Source organism: Chaetomium strumarium (assembly GCF_033439665.1).
Source record: "Chaetomium strumarium strain CBS 333.67 chromosome Unknown B0T15scaffold_4, whole genome shotgun sequence".
NCBI classification, from domain to species: domain Eukaryota; kingdom Fungi; phylum Ascomycota; class Sordariomycetes; order Sordariales; family Chaetomiaceae; genus Chaetomium; species Chaetomium strumarium.
Window position 1 is genome coordinate 1,395,544 of NW_026944432.1, and position 20,519 is coordinate 1,416,062.

Sequence of the window (20,519 nt, forward strand, 5' to 3'; positions counted from 1 at the left end):
TCATTGTGTGGCAGAGAGCATTTGCGTTTCTCGTTGCCATCTACCATCTTGAAGGAAATGTCGAACCACTCACTGAGCCTCCTAAGACGGCCAAACCCAGTTCCCGGCTATCCGTTATAGGAGGCCCAGCGAGTACCTTAGCCAAAAGCCGTACACGGAAACATCGGTCTCTGCCGGGCTCGCCCTATAGGGGTACAACACAACCACTATTTGCCTTCTTCGCGTTTTTCTGTCTTCTTTATACTCTTTTCCTTGAATCATCGTTTGCTTGAACTACTGTGGTGAGGAGGTTGGTGCATAGGTTAACCAACATGACCTCGTCTGGTAACCATATCTGGTAACCATAGAGGTGAAGAGAAAAGAAATGCAAAAATACTTCCAACCCTATGGGGTTGAGGGAAAAGTTTATGACAAGAGTGGGATTCGAACCCACGCCCTTTCGGACTACGGAACCTTGGAGGTTTGGATTAAGGATTGACCTTAACGTAGCGCCTTAGACCGCTCGGCCATCTTGCCTTGTTGGATGGTCTCTGCTTGGCGACGGTTAACATAATAAAAGACCTTTGCAGCCGCACCAACCTCCACGCGATGTCCTACTCGTTCGTTTTTTTCATCTAGTCTTCTGAGTCCTGACTGCTCATCTCCAAGCTCATCCATTTATATCGCCAGCAGATGTATTTGGGGAATTCACATCACAATAGTCTACAGGATATTCAACTCATACTGGTCCAAAACTGCGCGTCAAAATATCGGTGATGTCGCACCCTGGTGCAAATCCAAGATTGGCCATGAATTGAGGGTCCATGTCAACCGCATCGGTGCACTCAATGGCTGCGAGGTCGTCGAGGAGCGCATCATAATCCGGACCGACCCCGAACCCCGTGTGCGGGCCGAGGGGGTCTTGAGCAGTGAGTGTGGAGGCCACGGACGTCGTGATCCCCGGCGCGGAGGCTACATCAGTACCAAGGTGCATGTGTGTGCTCCTGCCTTGTTGCGGCGACACCGTCATCGAATGATTGTGAAAGGGGCCTTGGTATGATCCAGCCATACTTGGGCCTGCGAAGGCGGTGTACCCTCCGCCGCTCGGGTGTCGCCGGATACGCCGTGCTGTACTCGCCCCATCGGAGAGCGACGGCATGACAAGGGCGGCGTAAGAGTTGCTTGGAGAGGTAAACTTCGGCGAAGCCGTCATATCCGAAAGCTCATCCTCACGTGTTTTCTGGGGCAAGGCCCCCGGGTGAGAACCGAGAATGCTGGAGTGCCTTGCTTCGGAGCCCCTTGTGGTGTAGCCCGACACGAAGTGTCTCAGGCTTTCTTCATCCCGCTCACTACGACCGAGTAGATGCTGTTGGTCGACAAGAGATCCGATGTAGGCCGAAAGAATTGGGGGCATGCCGCATTTTCCGAATCGCTGCTGGTATCGATGCAGTGTGTCTTGAAGCGTAGGTAAGAAGGCCTCGGAGTGAGGGTCTGCGAGAGCGTTGGCCCAGAGGTAGGTGGCCCGCGCAACGTAGGGGGTTGGAACTGAAGCGGTGCCGCAGCACGGTGAGATGACAAAACTCGTGAAGGGAAAATTGGAATCTATTGCCTGGTGCAGTTGCGTCATGAATGCTTCTGATGTCTCTTGGCGCGATAGTCCCGTCGTCCTCGCCAACGTCCCAACGGCGACAACCTTCATTATGGCATAGATCTGGTTGAAGGTACTTAGGCAAAACGCGGGACTTCGAGAAGACCGAGACCCTGTACAGGATGATCCAAAGCCATCGCATGGCGTCCAGGGTTCCCACTGGTCAGGACCACTCTCAGACACCAGCGGCAGGCCAGCGAGGTCCTCTATCCTGAGATGCGGCGGTTTGTTGCATCGAACGGAAAGGACAGTCTCGAGGACGAAGCAGGCCATCCAGATCAAGTTTGTCCGCTCACGGTCTTGGGTGTGGGCACCACGCCGATTGGAGTCGACGTCGTGGAGAATACGAATGGCGGAGCCAGTAAGGAGTCCCGCGGCGGCAAGCTTGTCCCGTCCTAGATTGACTAAGCTGAGCAGGAGAAGAGCGCGAACATGCTGGACAGAAAATGGCCCGCCTTCTGTCGGCACGAACCCACGAGCAATCTGATAGATCTCACTTGGCGACATGGCGGGGCCCGTGTCATTCAGCGATGAGGCATCGTCCTGTAGCGACGCCAACGCCAGAGCAGCCCACAACTCGGCGTGGACCGGCGAGGAAATATCGTCTGGGTTGGCGACACGTCCGGGTTCAGGATACAGATAGGAAGCCTGGAATAGGTCCTGCTTTTCGAGAATCGGCAGCCACGAATGAGTGTAGGAGAAGTATATGTCAAGCAACCGCCAATGGTTTGGTGGTAGCTTTAGGTAGTCCGGTCGAGGTGGAGGACGCCCGGGAATGAGTACCACTGGCGTACCTCGCTGCCACTCGTGGCCCGCTGGGTCGTCGTCGAGGGCATTCGATGGGCGATATCCCGTGGTACCCCGCCTAGAGTCAGGGAGTCTTTGAGGGTCAGCCTCTTCGCCGCCATCTGCCGAACATGTGCTGACGCAGGCTCGAGCCGCACCTCGCTCGGTATCGCTCGCATCCACAGAAGCCGAGGCACCCTCGGGCCCAGGCGGGCCAACTGTGCCGCCGGCCAGAATGCGATCTATGCGCCGATGTACGCGGCTTTCTCTCCAGCGTTTCTGCAGACTGTCCACCCTCCCCGGATCCTTTCCGGTTAGAATCGGGTGCCCCTGGCCGCTTTCATAAGCAAGAAGCGCGCCGAGGGCGTCCTCACTGCCAGGCACCTTCTCGAGGACCCAGCCGAGAGCTAGTTCAAGGGTGCGGATGTAGCCCGTTTGAACCCCTCTCTTCTTGGGGCTCACCTGGTAGGTGCATGGCCGGCTCTGAGAGATGCATGGATAACATTCCGGCTGTTTCCCATCGCATCTCTCCCGCGCGGCACGACACTGATCACACGCTCTTGATACCCTCTGGCGCTTGACAGGAGCCGGCTGGGTCGCGGGCGACGCGAGCTCAGGCCGCCCAACGGGAACTTCATTCGAACTGTTGGAGACGCCACTTTCGGCCGTCCTTCGTTTGGGCGGCATGGCAAATGCGGTGGGGGGCGTCGGGTTGCCGATGAAACTCGCGCCGACGCCGAGGCCCGCGACGTATCACGGTGTCTGCTTCGGAAGCATAGTCTTCCGGCGACGCCGCGCTGGGGTTACTGGGTCTCGGAAGAATGCCAAGCTTGGTGAGCCGGTCGCTCGCTGTCGGAATCGGCCAGGGCTGAAATCAGGAGCCAGCCAACGTTAAGCGCACAAGAAGTCAATCTGCGGGGAAGATCTCGGAAATCGACCCGAAGGTATGGATGGCTTGGCCAGGCGGGCCGGCACTGAATGACCCAGTTGCCTCCTTCCGGGCTACGCCCATCCGTTCCTCGTGTCTCGCTTCAGGACCTCCTTTTGAATCCAGTATGTGGATTCGAACGCGTGCGATTTGCGCGGTCACCTTCGTCCAAGCGCGCCGTTGGTCTTCGAGGTATTCTGTAAGTAATCCGTAGACGGAAAAGCAATCAAACGAGCCCAGTCGTGTGGTGAATTGCCTGGGGTAAACGTTTATCCCTGCGCTAACAACCCCTGTCACTCCACGTGCTCCCCGCCCGAGTCCCCCCGGGCCTTCTGTTTGTTCACCCTAGATTCGCAACCTAGAAGACCACCAAGCACCCGTACGTCTGCATTCCAAAACACGGACACGGCTAATCGGTGCGATTTCTGGCACTGCGGGAACCATACCCGTATTTCCTCTTCATTGTGGGTAGGAATGTTTGGCTGATGTCTGCCTCCACCTTTGCCGGTCAACGACGCGATTACGCCGGGGCGCCGCGCCACACCCGGGCCACACCCGGGCCACAAGAGATCTCAATACCAACTTTGCCGTAGTTGCCTCATGCTCCTTAGGCTGTTGGGCTGCCGGAAGCTCCAACTGCAGCATGGCCTCGCCAACTCTTGCCGGCGTGAAGCGTTCGTACGCCGTGATGGCGGTCGCGTCTTGGGACGGCCAAGTGCCGGAGTCGCACCCAGAACCTCGGCTCTTCTCCGCCGATGGCAGGAACCATGCCTCTCTGCCACCCTTCCGGGTTCCTCCGGCCTTCTCGGATAGGTCACCTCTGAGAGGTACGCCACGTATGTACCTACTACTCTGGCTCAGGTTCTTCACCCCTGCGGAGCAGCTCGACTGACCCCTTCCTAGAGTGCTCGTCCAAGTGCCAGTCCCGACCACAAAATGCCTCCAACCTGCCCGCGTCTCCCTATGATGCAGATGCATCTATCGTCCTTGCTGGCATTCGTGGCGCCGGCAAGACCACCCTGGCCATCATAGCTTCCAGTGCCATGAACCGCAAGGTTGTCGATCTCGAAATGGCGTTCCGTGAGATGACAGGTCTGTCTAGTCCAAACTTTAAGAGGACATACGGCGCTACTGCTTGCCAAAGCCGCCAAGTCAGTGTCCTGCACGACGTTCTCGGGAGACATAGCAAAAATGCCATCCTCGTATTCTCGTGGATTGAGAGGGGTATGCAATCTGTTCTGGAAGAGCTAAGAAGTACGAACCCCATCGTCTACGTCCTCCGCGACCCAGAAGCCATTCGGCTCCATTTGAGGATCGACAGTGTCCAGAAAGCCCGCGACCTGTTGGATGCAAGCAGCACGTTCTTCAGGAAATGCACCCGGTACGAGTTCTTCAACTTTTCAGAGGACCACAGCACGACGAGCGAGTTCTCGAGGAGCCGTCTTTCATCGCCGGCTGCTGCTCTCGACCGGCCTGCGGCGCCATATCTCACTCTCAAGCGAGCCGAGCGACATTTTCTCAAGTTCCTGTCGTTGATCTTACCTAACGGCACCATCCCGTTTATCGAGTCTGCTTTCCCGCTTGCATCTGTTCCTGCCGAGGAGAGGCAGTTTACATATGCCCTTTCCCTCCCTCTCTCGTCGCTCACACTGGAAGATCTCGATATTCAGAATCTTGAAATTGGTGCCGACGCCATAGAGATCATCGTGGACGATCTAGTTACCGAAGACGCCGACCCTTTGCGATCATCCCCAGAGATCGCACCTCACCGAGCCAGTACAATAAGCCGGGTTGTCGCTCAAGTCAGGCGAGATACCGTCGTTCCCATCGTTCTCCATGTGGCGTGTCCCGACGCCGCGCTCTCCAACGAGTCCTGGCAGGTCCTCTACTTATCCTACGTTCGCCACGCCCTGCGCCTCACCCCTGAATACATTACTGTCGATCTGAGGATCGGAAGCCATCTATTCACAACTATCACTCCCGCCAAGGGAACTTGCAAAGTCGTGGGTAATCTTCAGCTGCTCGATCCAAACCCGCCGTCGTGGGATGCCTCATTCTGGCGGGGATACTACGAGAAGGCACAAGCCGGCGGTTGCGATTTGGTGAGGTTTACAAGGAATGCCGTCGCGCCGACCGATAACCTCCACGTCCGGCTTGTCCACCACGTTGTGGAGTCGGTTCCTGGTCCAAGATTACCGCTCATTGCCTACAACACGGGGATCCTTGGGCGGACGTCGGCCTGTTTCAATCAGATTCTGACCTCGGTTGCACCTGAAGGCTCGGAAACCAAACAGGCTGTACCAGAGTCGGATGCTGCCGGCGCCTTATATCCGGCACTAACGGCCAGAGAAGCGACACAGGCCATCTACTCGTCCTTTTACTACCAACCCATGAGGCTCTACGTTTTCGGCGCCAATGTGAGCTACAGCTTATCACCAGCAATGCACAACGCTGCGCTCAGGGCGTGCGGCATCCCACATCACTACGAGCCTCACTCGACAAGCAACATCGCAAGCCTGCGGGAGCTCGTCAACGACCCTCACTTTGCTGGCGCGTCTGTCGGCTTGCCTTTCAAGGTCGAGATCATCAGCCTAACACATTCCCTAAGTCGGCACGCCAAGGCAATCGGTGCTGTCAACACGTTGATACCTGTGCGGGAAATCAATCCCGACGGTAGCATCCCCGACAATGCGTTGCTGTTCCATGGAAGGAACCTAGCAGGCCCAGTGAAAGCGCTCTACGGGGAAAACACGGACTGGATTGGGATCCGAGCCTGTCTTCGCCGCGGCCTCTCTCCGGCCAACGCGGTGCGGCCAAGCAGCAGCGGGCTTGTTGTTGGCGCTGGTGGAATGGCCAGGGCGGCAGTATATGCGATGTTGCAGCTTGGGGTCAAACAAATCGTCATCTTCAACCGAACACTTGCCAACGCAGAGAAACTCGTGTCACATTTCGAGGCATCACTGTCGCGTAATGGTCTGCCGTTGTTCAGTGCTGGTCCTGGATCCAACGAACCAGCACGATTCCACATCATTCGATCTCGTGACGATCCTTGGCCAGAGGGCTACAAGCACCCGACCATGATTGTCTCATGCATCCCGACACACAGCATTGGAGGCAATCCGGCCCCTGATTTCACGGTTCCTGCGCAATGGCTGGAAAGCCGCACAGGCGGTGTTGTGTTGGAGCTCGAGTATAAGACGCTGAATAGTCCGCTGCTCGAGCAAGTGCGAAGAGAGGCTCACAGAGGCTGGGTTGCAATGGATGGGCTGGACTTGCTTCCCGAGCAGGGCTTTGCTCAGTTTGAGCTTTTCACCGGGCGCCGAGCACCACGACGTCTCATGAGGCGAGAGGTGCTCAAGGCGTACCCTGATGATCACGGACGTTCCAACGTTGAGCGACTGCAGCCCCGGCTCGACAACATCACTTCAGAAGACGCTTGATGAATTCCGCCTGTAAACTTGCTGGAGGTTCCTGTGGCTTTTAGCAGCAAGATTTCCCGACAGTGTCATAAGGCACAAAACAATCAGCTAGGTGGCCTCCCTTGCCTCGTCCTCCAAATTAAAGCTGCACAATCGGCGCTTACTGACCTCCGTTACCCGTGAACGTAGATCGTTCCATCAAAGCCTGCATGAAATATGCCGGAAGCAGAAGCCGCTGGTCCTCGACTCCTCGCACTCAAAAGGCCGGGAGAGTATTCATCCTGGGGCAGATATGTTGTCCTAGCGCCCTCCGGGATGTGGAGCCCTCCCGGGGATAGGGGAAGCAACAGCCGGGGCGACTTGCGGGGAAGCATGCTCGACAATGTGCGGGTTCCTGGAAAATAGGGGTTGCTGGGCGGACCACACTTCACGTCTTCCTCTCTTATACACACGGTTCAACATTCTTCATGCGGAGGCGTGTCTTGGCTTCCGCGGATGACGAAGCCATGTGGCAACCCCCATGGGGAAGTGTGAGTGCGCACCGGGTTGCGCTAGCTTGGGCCGACCCCGATGCTTTTCTGGGGTAAAACAAGCCAGCGTTGATCAACAATTCTGCTGGCGCTCCTTGCCCTCAAAGAGGACCGGCCGACGCCAAAGGCTGTTTATAACTGGCGTGTCTATGCCTGCGCCGCCATCGCGTCATTCGCGTCATGATCGGCTATGACTCTGCATTCATCGGCACCACGCTTGCTCTCCCGCCGTTCACCGGGGAGTTTGACTTTGCATCTTACGCCCCTGGTGATCTCGCTCTGCTGCAGGCCAATATCGTGTCGGTCTATCAAGCAGGTGCGTTTTTCGGCAGCCTATTCGCCTATGCCACCAGTCACTTCCTCGGCAGACGCAAGTCCCTATTCATCTTCGCCTCCGTCTTCACCCTCGGTGCCGGCATCATGCTCGCGGCGAGCGCGGGGAGGGGAATGGGCCCCATCCTAGCCGGCCGGGTCCTGGCTGGTATCGGTGTTGGCGGTGCTTCCAACATGGTTCCCATCTACATATCAGAGATGGCACCACTGGCCATCCGTGGTCGGCTCGTCGGCATCTACGAGCTAGGGTGGCAGATCGATGGCCTTGTGGGCTTCTGGATTAACTGTGGAGTTAATACCACCCTTGCGCCCACACGGTCGCAGTGGCTCATTCCCTTTGCCGTACAGCTCATCCCCGGCGGTCTTCTGTTCCTCGGGGTGTTCTGGATCAAGGAATCCCCAAGGTGGCTGTTCGCCAATGGCCAGAGGGAGGAGGCCATGAAGGTCCTGTGCTGGATACGGAACCTCGAGCCCACCGACCGGTACATCATCGAGGAGGTCCAGCACATTGACCGAGACATCGAGACGTTTGAGAGGGAAGTCGGCAAGGGTTTCTGGAAGTCCTTCCTCGCCCTCAAACAGCCCAAGGTCCAATGGCGCTTCGTCCTCGGCGGTCTGCTGTTCGCATTACAGAACGGTTCCGGTATCAATGCCGTGAACTATTATTCCCCGACCGTCTTTCGCAGCCTCGGCATCACCGGCACAAACACCGGGTTCCTGACAACTGGTCTCTTCGGTGTTGTCAAGACGGTCCTGACGGTGATCTGGCTGCTCTGGCTCGTGGATCATGTTGGCCGGCGCCGGATGCTGTTCATCGGAGCCGCGGGTGGATCGCTGTGCATGTGGTTCATTGGGGCCTACATTAAGGTTGCGGGCTCCTCGGCCAGCCAGAGCGGTAGCATGTCGGGCACTGGCATTGCCGCCGTGTTCTTTTTCTACCTCTGGACCGCGCTCTACACCCCTTCGTGGAACAGAACGCCGTGGGTCATCAACTCGGAGATGTTTGACCAGAACACTCGCTCGCTGGGTCAGGCGTCCGCGTCGGCCAACAACTGGTTCTGGAACTTCATCATCTCCCGCTTCACGCCCCAGATGTTCCTCAAGATGGAGTATGGCGTCTACTTCTTCTTTGCGTCGCTCATGATCTTGTCTATCATCTTCATGTTCTTCTTGGTCCCGGAGACCAAATCGGTTCCACTCGAGCACATGGACCGCCTGTTCGAGATCAAGCCGGTGCGGAAGGCAAACAAGGTTCTCATGGAAGAGCTGGGCTTCCAGAATGCAGGCATTTCGGTGGAGGATGGGTCCCTGTCTGCCGACGAAAAGGGAAAGGAGCGTCACTTGGAGACGACGTCAAGCGTTTAGACGGGATGGTGAGACGGCCATGAAGCTCCAGCCGGTCGTTGGGTTGCTAGCTCAGATAGGCTTTTCATGCTGTCCTCTAAGGGGGTTGCGTCCCATGACGTATGACGGCTCTGCGGAAGACCGATTCCAGCTCGACATATACTTCATATCCTGCGCGATTTCACTTTGGCACGCAGTCAAGAGGAAGTACCACACCTCACTGTTCATTTAATTAGGACTGAAGATAGGACAGCCTGGTCGCTTACCTACTTCTCTAGCTTGTATGAGATCGTGTGCTGGTGACAGAGACGTGGTACTCTAAATCGAACCCGGCACCGACCTCACAGCTTCCTGACCACTGTCTCTCACCTGCTCCCGCTGAAAGTGGTGATTGCCCAGTGATGTGGTGGAGCGAGGGATCAAAAGGCTTCCTCTAGATCTGGCAACTCTAACCGTGACAGCCGTGCATTTCTTTTTTCTCATACCCGGCGGTCTCCCCTGAACTTGTGGGCTAAGACGGACGTAACCGATGACCCCTGCCGCCATGATTATTTCCAGTTCTAGAAAACAGCATAAAGCATATATCATCATCATGACGCCTTTGAAGAGCAGCTAGGGTTTGGGGATCTCAGCCAGTCTAGCAGCGATCGCCTCCTTGACCTGGGCGACAGGAAGCTCACTGGTTTCACGGCCGGTCCAGTATTTGTCCTGTTTCGTACGAGAGCCTGTTAGCAACAGTGGAGCAGATAGTCAATGAAATTGAACGGAGAATGGAACGGAGACCGGTCTCACCTGCTCGATCCCCTGCCAGATAAGCGCCTCCGTCCCCAGGATCACCTGCCAACCCTCCGACTCGGCAAGGGCTCCGAGGGCCGTGAAGGGGGAAGGGTTGTAGCACATCTCCAGCATGGCCCCCTTTCCGTCCTTGCGCAGCATAGCCTCGACAATGCACCTCACCGTCTTCTCCCCTTCGGTCACAGGAGGAACGTCAGGAATGCAGGCCACAATGGCTCCCGGGCGCTCGAGCGCCTCGGCCTGCTCGACCGTTTCGACATGCACCAACCGGTCGCCGTAGCCACGTGCGGTGCACTCGGCAATAACGGCGTCCACCTCGTGCTTGTCACGGTTGACGAGATAGATGCAGCTGGCCTTGAGCCATTTGTGGAAGGCATAGACGGCTGACCGGGCAGCGCCGCCGCCGCCGATCACCATGCCCGGACGGTTTTCGTACACGGAGGGATCTGGCACGTTCTGGACGACGGACTCGCGGACGCCAATCACGTCAGTGTTAGCGCCGCAGAAGAGACCGCGGCCATCTGGGCGGTGGCGGAGGAAAAGGGTGTTGCAGGCTCCCACTTCGCGGCACTCTTCTGTCAACTCGTCCAGATGCGGGATGATAGCGACTTTGTGCGGCATGGTGACGGAAGCCCCTGAATAGAGCGGTTAGCATCCTGGCAGAACCCACCCAGTCAAGTCTCCCCCAGACAAGACAGTGGCGTACCGTAAAACTTGGGATGGCGTATCAATCTCAGAAAGAGATCCATATCTGTCGAATCAAGCCTGACCTGCCCCCAGTTCAGGCCAAGACCCCGGTAGACCACGCTGTGCAGGAGCGGCGACATGGATGCTGCGAGCTTCTTCCCGAACAAGAAACCATGTCTGTCGAGCTGGTCGATGCTGGACTTGAGAGTCAGCCCCAAGGGCTGTTCTCGTTGGACTGTCACCGTGGCTGTGGTCGTCATGGCCCCCCGTGCTTCGTCGCTTGATTCTTTGTTTTCGCTGGTGATTCTGCGGGTACGATGCAGTGGTTAAGAGAAGCAGCAATAGGAAGCACTGTAAGGCCAAGACTGGTGGGAGTACATCTACGCTCGGTATAAAGAATAGCAACAGGGGGTGTTGTGGAACGCCCAGATGGTCCCTACCTAGGTATGGTGAAGTGGCATTTTAGATCTCAGTAACCATCCATCACTTTAATTACCCACGCCTCGACCGCCATCTCTCTCACTTGTTGCTTGACTGGCGTCAGACCCGGGGGATCCTGGGGGTCTCAACGGAAATAACGCTACGCCAGAATCCATCTTTGTGGTCCCGGCTGGGCGGGAACTCATTCAGCCAGCCGGTGTCCATTGATGTTCAACGCGGAACAAGATGCATCCAGCCGGCAAACCCCACTGCAGTGACGGCACAGGTTGTGGCGTAGTTGCTGCATCTACGCCGAACGGACAGGCACGCGCGTATGATGGATCCCGGAATGAGAAATGAGGACTGGATTTCAGACAATGCAAAGGACCAGTAGGCTAACTCATGTATGCACATGTTACGACCTGAGTGCAGTCCGCAGGTCAACAAGAAGTCTCCCAGTTGGGGCTAGGTTAAATATTTATCCAGCGGCTATAGTTAACTTGGGCCGGTTTTGGCATTTCCCCACCTTCAACATCATATCATGCCTTCTTCCTGCGCAGCAACAAATGGGAACCTCTCTGACCGGCACAAACCAGCCAAAGAATGGAATGACGACAGCAACCGAGGCCGGCAGCGGAAAGATGCTTCATCCTTCCTTCCCTGTGCTGGTTCAGGAGCTGCTGCACTCGCTTATCTTCGGCCCTGTCGCTAATCTGGTTGGCCGCGTCCCCGGCTGCACAACGCCTGCCAAGGTGTGTGTCACTTCCAGGTCGTAATTGAGTTTGTACACCGCTCAAGGCCGCCGGCCTATCCGCCTCAGGGGAAGGAGCTTTCATGGCTGCGGGAGGAAGAGGCGGTGATGCTGCCCCTTGCTTTGTTTTCCCATGCGGCTGCATCCAGATTTGCCCCGGAAGGGATACAGGAGCCGACGACAGCTTACTCATCATATATCAAGCATCTCACACTGTCTCTTACAGATTGTGATACGGTGTGCGTACGATATTGTAGAGTACTGCCATCTCCTCGAGTTGCCAGCGATGGTTTACAGGCTGCTTACATGTCCGAATTCCGCGCTTACCAACTCTAAAGTGATAAGTGGCTTCCCGCCGTATGTATGTGGAACACGGTCCGGGTAGGGTAGGCACGGGATGGAAGGAAACCTGCGGCAAAGCCATCACGGGCATCACCACCTTAACGGCTACTTCCCTCCTATGATGTCCAGCTGGGCAGGCCCAGTGAGGCCTGTGCTGGTTTCCCCGTCCGTTCTCTTGCCACCTGCCCGATCTGTTATCTGGGAGCCGGGTTCACACATCGTTGCGGGCCCGAGGAGGCCCTTTCGATCCGATCATCCTCGAAAATCGTCTCTCTGCAGATACACTGCGGACCTAACTCTTATTCACCCTCCTCCAGACTCAAACAAAGCCCACTCTCACGACGTTCCTAAGCGCCTCGCCTCCGAGCATTCCTAGGCAACCATTATCATAGAGCTGCTGTCCCGCTTCCTCTCGCTGCAGCATCGAGCTACCCATCACTACCTACTCAGTTCTCCCTACGTTTCTTTCTCCCCTTTGCACGCATCGGCACGCCCTGTTCCGGGAACAGCCAAGATGGTTTGCCAACTTGCAATCACATCCATGTCGCTCGGTCGGTGCTATGCGGGCCACTCGTTTGCTAGGAAGTTGGATGCCGCCGCGAAGTACGGATACGAGGGCATCGAGCTGTTCCATGAGGACCTCGCAGACGTGGCCTACAAACTATCAAAAGAGACCCCGAGCCCATCCGGCCCGTCGCAGCAAGCCCAGCTTGCCGCGGCTCGGCACATCTGGTCGCTTTGCCAGGCAAGAGGCATCCAGGTCCTCTGCCTGCAACCATTCAGCCAATACGACGGCCTGCTCGACCGGGCGGAGCACGACCGCCGTCTTGAGCAACTGCGGTTTTGGTTCGACCTTGCGCGCGAGCTCCACACAGACATCATCCAGGTTCCTGCAAACTTCCTACCGGCCCAGCAAGTGACGGAAGACCTGAACCTCATCGTATCCGACCTGCGCGAGGTGGCCGACATGGGCCTGCAAGCGAGCCCTCCCATCCGCTTCGCCTACGAGAGCTTGTGCTGGAGCACCCGCGTCCACACGTGGGAGCGGTGCTGGGAGGTGGTGCGGCGGGTCGACCGTCCCAACTTCGGCCTGTGTCTCGACACCTTCAACATTGCCGGCCGCATCTACGCCGACCCGACCGTCCCCTCGGGCAAGACGCCCGATGCCGAAGACGCAGTGCGTGAGTCCATCGCCCGATTGGTGCGGCAGGTCGACGTCAACAAGGTGTTCTACGTCCAGGTCGTCGACGCAGCGAAACTCAGCGAGCCCCTTGTTCTGGGACACGCCTTCTACGACCCTGAGCAGCCGGCGCGCATGAGCTGGTCTCGGAAGTGCAGGCTGTTTTACGGGGAGAAGAACCGCGGCGCGTACCTCCCTATCCGGGAGATTTCCGAGGCCTTTTTTCGCGGGCTTGGCTTCCAGGGATGGGTCAGTCTGGAGCTGTTCAACCGCCGCATGGATGACGCAGACTGGGATGTGCCCGACGAACTCGCGCGTCGGGGTGCCATCTCGTGGGCCAAGCTGCAGAAGCACATGGGGTTCAAGACCAGCATGGCACTGTCTGACAAAGAGCATGCATTCTTGTAGGACGAGGAAGCGGAAGGGGAAGCGGACGGGGAAGGGGAAGGGGAGGCTTCGTAGCAGTCTTTGTCTTCCCTTGGGCGTTAAAGCGGAAGGAGCTGGGACAGGGAGCGGATAGAGCATTGCTACGCAGACAGCGTAAGAAAAATAGTGTTGAATCAATACCGCCACAGTATCTGGTCATAATCGACCCGGTGAATGTAAAGAAGTGACCGAGCTGTCTATTCCCAGTCTTCCAAATCTGGCATGCCTCGCCGCAAACTCAACTGCCGCCGTGTACCCCATAGACGCCCATGCCACGAACGACAGCCACGGCCTTGCCGCTCAAGTGGCTCTGCTTCCGGAAAGCCTCCCACGAGTGCACGTTGGAAACATGAACCTCGACGAAGGGAATATCAACCCCCAGCAGAGCGTCCCTGACGGCAACGCTTGTGTGCGTCAGCGCTCCCGGGTTGATGATGATGACAGATATTTTGGGTTTCTGCACCGCCCCATCTTCGGGTGTAGCATTGGGCCCCCAGCCGGCCGCCTCCTAGATGCGGTCGACAATGGCACCTTCGTGGTTGGACTGGAAGGTCTCGAGCTCGATGCCGTGCGAGGCGGCCTGAGTGCGTGCTTGCTCTTCTACCTCGGCGAGCGTTGTTTTCCCGTAGATGTGTGGCTTGCGCCTTCCGAGGAGGTTGAGATTTGGACCGTTGATCAGGAGGATGCGGCGGCTCATGGTGCTGGCACGCGGGAATGGTGGCTACACGGGTGGTTCGAGGAGTGTCATGGGATACCTAGTTGTCGTGGGAAGACACAAGCTAGAGCTATTAATCTCCTGCCGCCTTTTATACCTCCCCCCTCCCCCCCTTCCCCTCCAACAGCGCATCTTGAACTCCTTCTCAGACATGGAACTCATATCACTGCAGCTTCGATGGGCCAACGTTGTTCAAGGGGCTGGCGAACACTTGGCCTTCCCCGGCACTTGCTGCACGCTGGTGATAGCTTTGCCTTCCCGCCACCATCCACATTCCGCACGCACTCCAGAGCCGAGCGATGGAGATAGCCCAGAATATTCACCCAGAAGCGCGCGGTCGAATTCCGGGTTCGGGACCCGTATGTGCGGATCTGGTTCCACTCACGGCTCTCCTCCGTCTGGATAAGGATTCTTCCGCCGTGTTCTGTCGATCTGGGCAAGCGGGTCGGGGTACTACTACTCCGGTGAATTACGTACCTTACGAACACGGGCACCGGTTTCGACATGGCCCGTAATAAGTCCCGTGGGGAGGAGCGCGGAATTCGGCTTCCAACGGCTCTCTATGGCGGAAAGCGAGGTGCCCATCGCCAGGCGTAGTATACGTGACTGGAACCCGCAAGGTGCATTGCACCGTTGAGACTGCCTGGGAAAATGCTCCTTGCCTCAGGAAACTCACGTACCTTAGTTTGTCAAGTGCGAGCACTGGCGTGTCACATTCCTGCACAGTTCTTTTTGCAACTTGGCCAGTGATGATCAAGATGACGACTAAACCGATATCAAAGCCAAAGCTGGATGAGGTCTATGGCTTCGCCATACAGCTCGGTAAGGACGCTGGCAAGCTCCTCCTCGACGCTGCCCAGGCCAGAATCGGCGGCAATGACTCGAGCGGACAAGATTTCTGCGAGAAGGACAGCGCGGTCGACATCGTGACCAAGACGGACGAGGGTGGGCCTATCTGCACATGCCAACCCAACTTACTCTGCGCGGAAGCTGACCTTTTTTTCGGCAGCCGTTGAAACGTTCATTAGAAGACGCATTACTCAAACACACCCAACCCATGCGTATGACTCTTTTTTCCCTCCTGTCCCCAACCCGGCTGATAGCACCCCGCCCTTCCCAAAAATAGCGTAATCCCAGATTTGTCGGTGAAGAGAGCTACTCCAAGGGCTCGTCCCGCGCCTACCTCATCGACGATGCCACGCCGACCTGGTGCGTAGACCCGCTGGACGGAACGGTCAACTACACGCATCTCTTCCCCATGTTCTGCGTCTCCATCGCCTTCGTCGTCGGCGGCAAGCCCGTCATCGGCGTGATCTGCGGCCCCTTCCTCAACCAGCTCTCCACCGCCTGCCGCGGCCGTGGCGCATGGCTGAACGAGACCCTGCCGCTGCCGCTGGCCCGGAACCCAATACCGCCGATGCCCCCGAACGCGCCGAGCCGCTGCATATTCTCGTGCGAGTGGGGCAAGGACAGGAAAGACACGCCCGGCGGGAATCTGCACCGGAAGGTGGACAGCTTCTTGAACATGGCTGCTGAGATAGGGGGTCGGGGAGGAAAAGGGAGCATGGTCCACGGTGTGCGGAGCCTAGGCAGGTAGGTGAAGACTCGGTGTTTCTGAGTTCTCCCTAGAAAAGCGCTTATTCCGCTGACTGCGGATCTTTAAGCGCAACCATGGACCTTGCCTACACGGCGATGGGAGCCTTCGATATCTGGGAGGGAGGGTGCTGGGAATGGCAAGATATCTACAACACTGAGAGTGTTGTCAACGGGCGGATGCTGATGTGCGACTCAAAGGGACGTCGCAGCCGGCATCGCCATCCTCCAAGAAGCGGGCGGCTTGATCACGACAGCAAACCCTCCCGAGGATCCCCCCAGCGCACGAATCGAGGATGCGAAACTGGGGAGTCGCCTATACCTGGCCGTCTGGTGAGTAACCATCCTAGCGCGCACATCTCGCTTCGTAACGCCGCGGCTTACCCCTTCCTTCCTGAAGACCGGCCGGCCCATCAGATACGAAGACGGGAAGAGAAGGGCAAGAAAGGACAGTCCGCGAGGTGTGGCAACGTGTAAAAAAGCTCGACTACAACCGCCCCGGCACTTGAGCGGTGTGCGGCCTGCAGGCAGAAAAACAGAGGCCGGCTAGAACTTGAACAGGTGGGAGCGGGAAAGATGACCCAACGTTCCATGATACCAAGCATACATCCCCGATGCCTCTGAAGGCAGGCAGAGATACCGGGTAGAACTTGTGCTTGGGATAGATGGCAATGGAAGCACTAGCTCCAAACGGGCAGGACACAGGCAACGGTTTTCACAAGAAGTTGGGTAGTAAGTTGGCACCTTGGCCTGTATACACAGATGGAAGGGCAGTTTGCTGATAGAACTCACTACCTTGCACGGCTCCCTGAGCCCAATCTCGACGCAGCCCTCAGGGCTCCTTTGCGCCGGCTTCTTTTGCAACGACATTATCAAACGTCCCCTGCTCGAAAATACGAGCTCGAAACATAGGTAGGCTCTCCAGACCGTCCCTGCTATACACGAGGATCGAACTCCTCTAGACTTGTTTGGACTCTTGAGAACATACAAGATCGCGCCGGAAGTGGAGATCTGGGCCAGCCGCCCCGTACGATGACTGTGCTGGGATGTGTCAGTTGGTGTCCGCAGTCTTAGCAAATCGGCGTCGCGGAGAATCGACATGCTACTGCAGGTTCATGATACAAACGCGGTTGTTCCGCGCATGAGGTAGGCTGCCCCTTTTAGTCCAAACCGGGGAAGGCGACGGTCCTCCCTTGGCCACCTTTGCCCTTCCTCCGCTTCTTCTTTGACTGCTTCTTCGGACGCTCCTGATCACTGTCGCTGTCATCCCCGTCGGAGTCATCGTCGCTATCCGCCGACCTCTTAATCGCGGCGGTTTGGTGCTCCGCATCCTCCTCTTCGAGGCCGTCATCACCCGATTCGGCCCAGACCTTGACCGTTCGGCCACCGCCACTAATCAGCCGGTTCTGGTAGTCAAAGGTCAGAGCAGCCACGCCCTCGATCTCGTCGTGCTTCAGCACAGCCTGCACTTCGCGCTGCTTCAGGTCGACAACGGCCATGCTGCCGTCCCCCACGCCGACCACCACCTTCTTCCCCCATCCAAGCTCGTCGGGTACACGGACAATGGCGTCCAAGCTGTCGCCGTCCCTCTTGCTCTTCCCACCCGCGACATAGATGCGCTCCTGCTGGTCATCCCATGCTCCGCGGTCCCAGAGTGTCAAGACGCCGCCCCCAGTGCCGACAGCCACGACGGCGTTGTTACGCATGCGCTTTGGTCCCAGGCCGGCCGGGATGATCGTAGAGCACAACAGCTCATCCTCCTGGTCTTCCGAGGTCGCAACAATCCCGGCCCTGAGATCTGTGACAGCGAGGGTGGTACCGCCGGTCGACACCCACTGCTTCGGGAAACCAGAAGTGCTCTCGGCCGAGGGCGGGAGTGGGGTGATGCTGGAGATATAATCGGCATGTGGTACATGCTTGCGCACTGGTTTCGGGTTCAGGCTCCCATTCTCGCGGAGGTCGAATATGTACAAGCCGCCTGAGTCGGTGCCGAGAAGAAGGGTTTGTGGAGAGAGCACGTGGAGGATGGCAGGGCAATCGGTGGTGCTGGTAGCGCTGTTTCTAGGAGGAAGCCCAATCTTGGAGATCACGAGGCCGGTCTCGGGTGAGAAATGCTTGACAACGGAGTCGGTGCCCGCCGAATAGAGGGCTAACGGGAGGAGGTAGTAAATGTCAACAATCGATTGGTCTGCGTCCAGTGCGCTATGAGGACCCTGCACTTACCATCGCCGTTATGACTGTAGGCAAGACAGCGGCAGCTCCCTTTGTGCCGATGTGTGCTCCAAATGCTCTTGATCAAACCCTTGCCACTGCTGGTGCTGCTATTCTCCTCCTCCTCGCTCGGCAAGCGAAAGCTCTCGACACGGCCGCTGGACAACCCGACGGTGAGGAGCGGCTCCGACGGGTGCAGCACCTGGGTGAAGAGGTCCGCCGACAGCGGAAGGGTGCAGAGATTCTCCAGCATTGTTGTGCTGCAGGCTCAGACCATCTCATCAGAGTCTAGATTCTGCTCCCACAAGTAACTTTGGAGCGCTGTAGCTCTGCGAATTGGTTGGCGGAAACAGAGCAACCAATTGCAGAGAAGAAAAAGAAATCGGTGAGAGGTCTGTGGGCTCTTTCTCCTGTTTTGGCTAGTGTAGTGATGAGATGTGACCGCCGAACACCAAAAGCTCGGCCACTGCAATCTTCTCCTTTCCATTCAACTTTCAGTGAAAGCCGGTTGAAATCCACGGCAGTCAGGGCATCTATCTGTCTTGCATTCTACTCGAGCTTGATTGAGGAAAGAAGGCCATGAATGCACTGCACGGCGTCCGAGATTTCAAGCAGACACGTACATTTTCGATACTTCCCAAATAGGCCTAGTCGCTTCTCCGACCCGGCGATCTGCAGCCTCCTGGGCCTCACATGGAATGTCTTTCGTCACCAGCCCCAGGGCAGGCTCGAGCCTGCAAGACAAGTGCCCTACGTAATTGTTACTAGTAGTTAGTGACATTCAAGACCAGCAGGAAACATAGAAAGCTGCATACGCCGGGCCAGGACATTCCAATGTAGACTGGAAGAGGTAGACTTGTGCATTTCTCATCGAACTTCTTCTATCCGGCCCAGTCGAATAATCTAGAGCCGCTCTGCTCCCCGTCTGGCCTGCACAGCTGCAGATGTCCATCGTCATCGCGCCTCATTAGATATCTCAACACAGCAAGCCGCAAAGGATGGCATCAATACGAAACATCTGGGCATTGCTTGTCTGCTTCGTCTCACTCAGCCTGGCCGTGAACTTGACCTCAAAACCAGAGCTACGATGTATCATGTACTTCACGGGGTAAAGGATCCCATCACACCCGTCGCCGTCTTCGTGCGTTCTCGCATCGATTGACTGACTTGCTCCGGACTCAGCCAGCACCCCGAGGCACCTCCAAAAAGTCAGCTCCAACATGTGACCCATGTAGCCGTGGCTTTCATGAGCCCCGGCATCTTCAACGAGCCCGGGAGGGCGGACTGGCCGATGTTTACCACCGTCGACGATGTCCGGACCAAGTTCCCCAGGGAAACGAAGGTCCTGGTTGCCATTGGTGGCTGGGGAGACACGATCGGCTTCGCGGTGGCCGCATTGAACGATGAGACCCGGAAGATGTTCGCCGAGAACGTGGCCAACATGGTTGGGGCCACGGGTGCCGACGGAATCGATGTCGACTGGGAGTACCCGGGGTAAGTCGGGGCAATCCGACAACCATCAACTACTCAGTTCCTGACTGTCAAGCGTAGCGGCAACGGCGAAGACTACAAGAAGGTGCCGAACTCGGCTAAGGAATGGGAAATCCGCGCCTACCCTCTCCTGCTAGCAGAGCTGCGGGCGGCCCTCGGTCCAGACAAGATTATCTCGGCCGCAGTGCCCGGCCTGAGGCGGGACATGCTCGCCTTCACGCGCGAGACAGTGCCACGCATCATGCGCCACGTCGACTTCCTGAACGTCATGAGCTACGACCTCATGAACCGCCGTGACACGATAACCAAGCACCACACCGGAGTGGAGCTGAGCCTCGAAGCCATCGACGCCTACGTCGCAGCAGGAGTCGCGCCGCAGAAGCTCAACCTTGGGTTCGCCTTTTACGCGAAGTACTTCATGACAGAGCGCGATGCCTGCGCTCTCTCAAGCCCGGTGGGCTGCCCGACCCTGCTTCTGGAGGACCCAGAGACGGGAGAGGACCTTGGCCGTAGCGGGGCCTTCTCCTGGCACGATTCGGTGCCTGAGGACGTGACCGAGTCGTTCTCTCGGGCACTGGAACACGGGGTGTACGATGACCAGCAGGGGGGGTACTACTACTGGGACGCTATTCAACACCTATGGTGGACTTTTGATACACCCGATGCCATCAAACGCAAGTTCCCACTGATTGTGGACAAGAGGCGCTTGGGAGGGGTGTTCGCCTGGGGCCTGGGTGAAGATGCGCCCTTGTTTAAGCATTACGCGGCGCTCGTCGAGGGGTTACAGGAACATTGGGGCGCAAAGGACGAGTTGTAGACGGGATTTATGCTTTTCCACGTACATACAGGGATTTGGTACTTGCGGATAACCTGTTGCCAGCAGGAGTAATAAGAGAGGCAATTGTCAGACCTGCCTACGAAAAAGCTATCATGCCATATAA

The 20,519-nt window shown here is 57.2% G+C and overlaps 9 protein-coding genes and 1 non-coding gene across 10 annotated transcripts; 5 read left to right on the forward strand and 5 right to left on the reverse strand.

The window, feature by feature from the left end:
• Window positions 1-349: 349 nt before the first annotated feature.
• Window positions 350-3,232, reverse strand: B0T15DRAFT_197217 (fungal-specific transcription factor domain-containing protein). Its single transcript, XM_062862530.1, has one exon. It carries the CDS (start codon window positions 3,098-3,100, stop codon window positions 719-721), a length of 2,382 nt encoding a protein of 793 aa, XP_062721226.1. The 5' UTR covers window positions 3,101-3,232; the 3' UTR covers window positions 350-718.
• Window positions 409-516, reverse strand: B0T15DRAFT_t145. Its single transcript has one exon. It is a non-coding gene; the product is annotated as a tRNA-Leu (tRNA).
• A 752-nt stretch (window positions 3,233-3,984) lies between the features above and the next one.
• On the forward strand, window positions 3,985-6,781 carry B0T15DRAFT_395993 (type I 3-dehydroquinase-domain-containing protein; the record flags this gene model as incomplete). The annotated part of the gene is made up of 2 exons (XM_062864808.1): window positions 3,985-4,168; window positions 4,245-6,781. The coding sequence occupies 2 exons, from the start codon at window positions 3,985-3,987 to the stop codon at window positions 6,779-6,781; spliced, it is 2,721 nt and encodes a 906-aa protein (XP_062721227.1).
• Window positions 6,782-7,164: 383 nt separating this feature from the next.
• B0T15DRAFT_197329 (general substrate transporter) lies at window positions 7,165-9,137 on the forward strand. The gene has a single exon (XM_062862531.1). It carries the CDS (start codon window positions 7,471-7,473, stop codon window positions 8,986-8,988), a length of 1,518 nt encoding a protein of 505 aa, XP_062721228.1. The 5' UTR covers window positions 7,165-7,470; the 3' UTR covers window positions 8,989-9,137.
• Window positions 9,138-9,387: 250 nt separating this feature from the next.
• Window positions 9,388-10,892, reverse strand: B0T15DRAFT_197342 (uncharacterized protein). The gene is made up of 3 exons (XM_062862532.1): window positions 10,469-10,892; window positions 9,760-10,397; window positions 9,388-9,675 (listed from the first exon to the last, which is right to left on the reverse strand). The coding sequence occupies exons 1-3, from the start codon at window positions 10,707-10,709 to the stop codon at window positions 9,580-9,582; spliced, it is 975 nt and encodes a 324-aa protein (XP_062721229.1). The 5' UTR covers window positions 10,710-10,892; the 3' UTR covers window positions 9,388-9,579.
• Window positions 10,893-12,146: 1,254 nt separating this feature from the next.
• B0T15DRAFT_197378 (xylose isomerase-like protein) lies at window positions 12,147-13,658 on the forward strand. The gene has a single exon (XM_062862533.1). It carries the CDS (start codon window positions 12,477-12,479, stop codon window positions 13,548-13,550), a length of 1,074 nt encoding a protein of 357 aa, XP_062721230.1. The 5' UTR covers window positions 12,147-12,476; the 3' UTR covers window positions 13,551-13,658.
• Window positions 13,659-13,710: 52 nt separating this feature from the next.
• On the reverse strand, window positions 13,711-14,265 carry B0T15DRAFT_567373 (Dehydroquinase; the record flags this gene model as incomplete). The annotated part of the gene is made up of 2 exons (XM_062870725.1): window positions 13,711-14,039; window positions 14,100-14,265. The coding sequence occupies 2 exons, from the start codon at window positions 14,263-14,265 to the stop codon at window positions 13,807-13,809; spliced, it is 399 nt and encodes a 132-aa protein (XP_062721231.1). The 3' UTR covers window positions 13,711-13,806.
• Window positions 14,266-14,701: 436 nt separating this feature from the next.
• Window positions 14,702-16,213, forward strand: B0T15DRAFT_555592 (inositol monophosphatase; the record flags this gene model as incomplete). Its single annotated transcript, XM_062870395.1, has 5 exons — window positions 14,702-15,228; window positions 15,293-15,344; window positions 15,421-15,876; window positions 15,948-16,016; window positions 16,078-16,213. The coding sequence occupies exons 1-5, from the start codon at window positions 15,033-15,035 to the stop codon at window positions 16,211-16,213; spliced, it is 909 nt and encodes a 302-aa protein (XP_062721232.1). The 5' UTR covers window positions 14,702-15,032.
• A 480-nt stretch (window positions 16,214-16,693) lies between these two features.
• B0T15DRAFT_197438 (WD repeat-containing protein JIP5) lies at window positions 16,694-18,470 on the reverse strand. The gene is made up of 2 exons (XM_062862534.1): window positions 18,100-18,470; window positions 16,694-18,025 (listed from the first exon to the last, which is right to left on the reverse strand). Exons 1-2 carry the CDS (start codon window positions 18,338-18,340, stop codon window positions 17,037-17,039), a joined length of 1,230 nt encoding a protein of 409 aa, XP_062721233.1. The 5' UTR covers window positions 18,341-18,470; the 3' UTR covers window positions 16,694-17,036.
• A 340-nt stretch (window positions 18,471-18,810) lies between these two features.
• B0T15DRAFT_532287 (glycoside hydrolase family 18 protein) lies at window positions 18,811-20,487 on the forward strand. The gene is made up of 3 exons (XM_062869305.1): window positions 18,811-19,195; window positions 19,270-19,581; window positions 19,639-20,487. The coding sequence occupies exons 1-3, from the start codon at window positions 19,086-19,088 to the stop codon at window positions 20,393-20,395; spliced, it is 1,179 nt and encodes a 392-aa protein (XP_062721234.1). The 5' UTR covers window positions 18,811-19,085; the 3' UTR covers window positions 20,396-20,487.
• The last annotated feature ends 32 nt before the right edge of the window (window positions 20,488-20,519 follow it).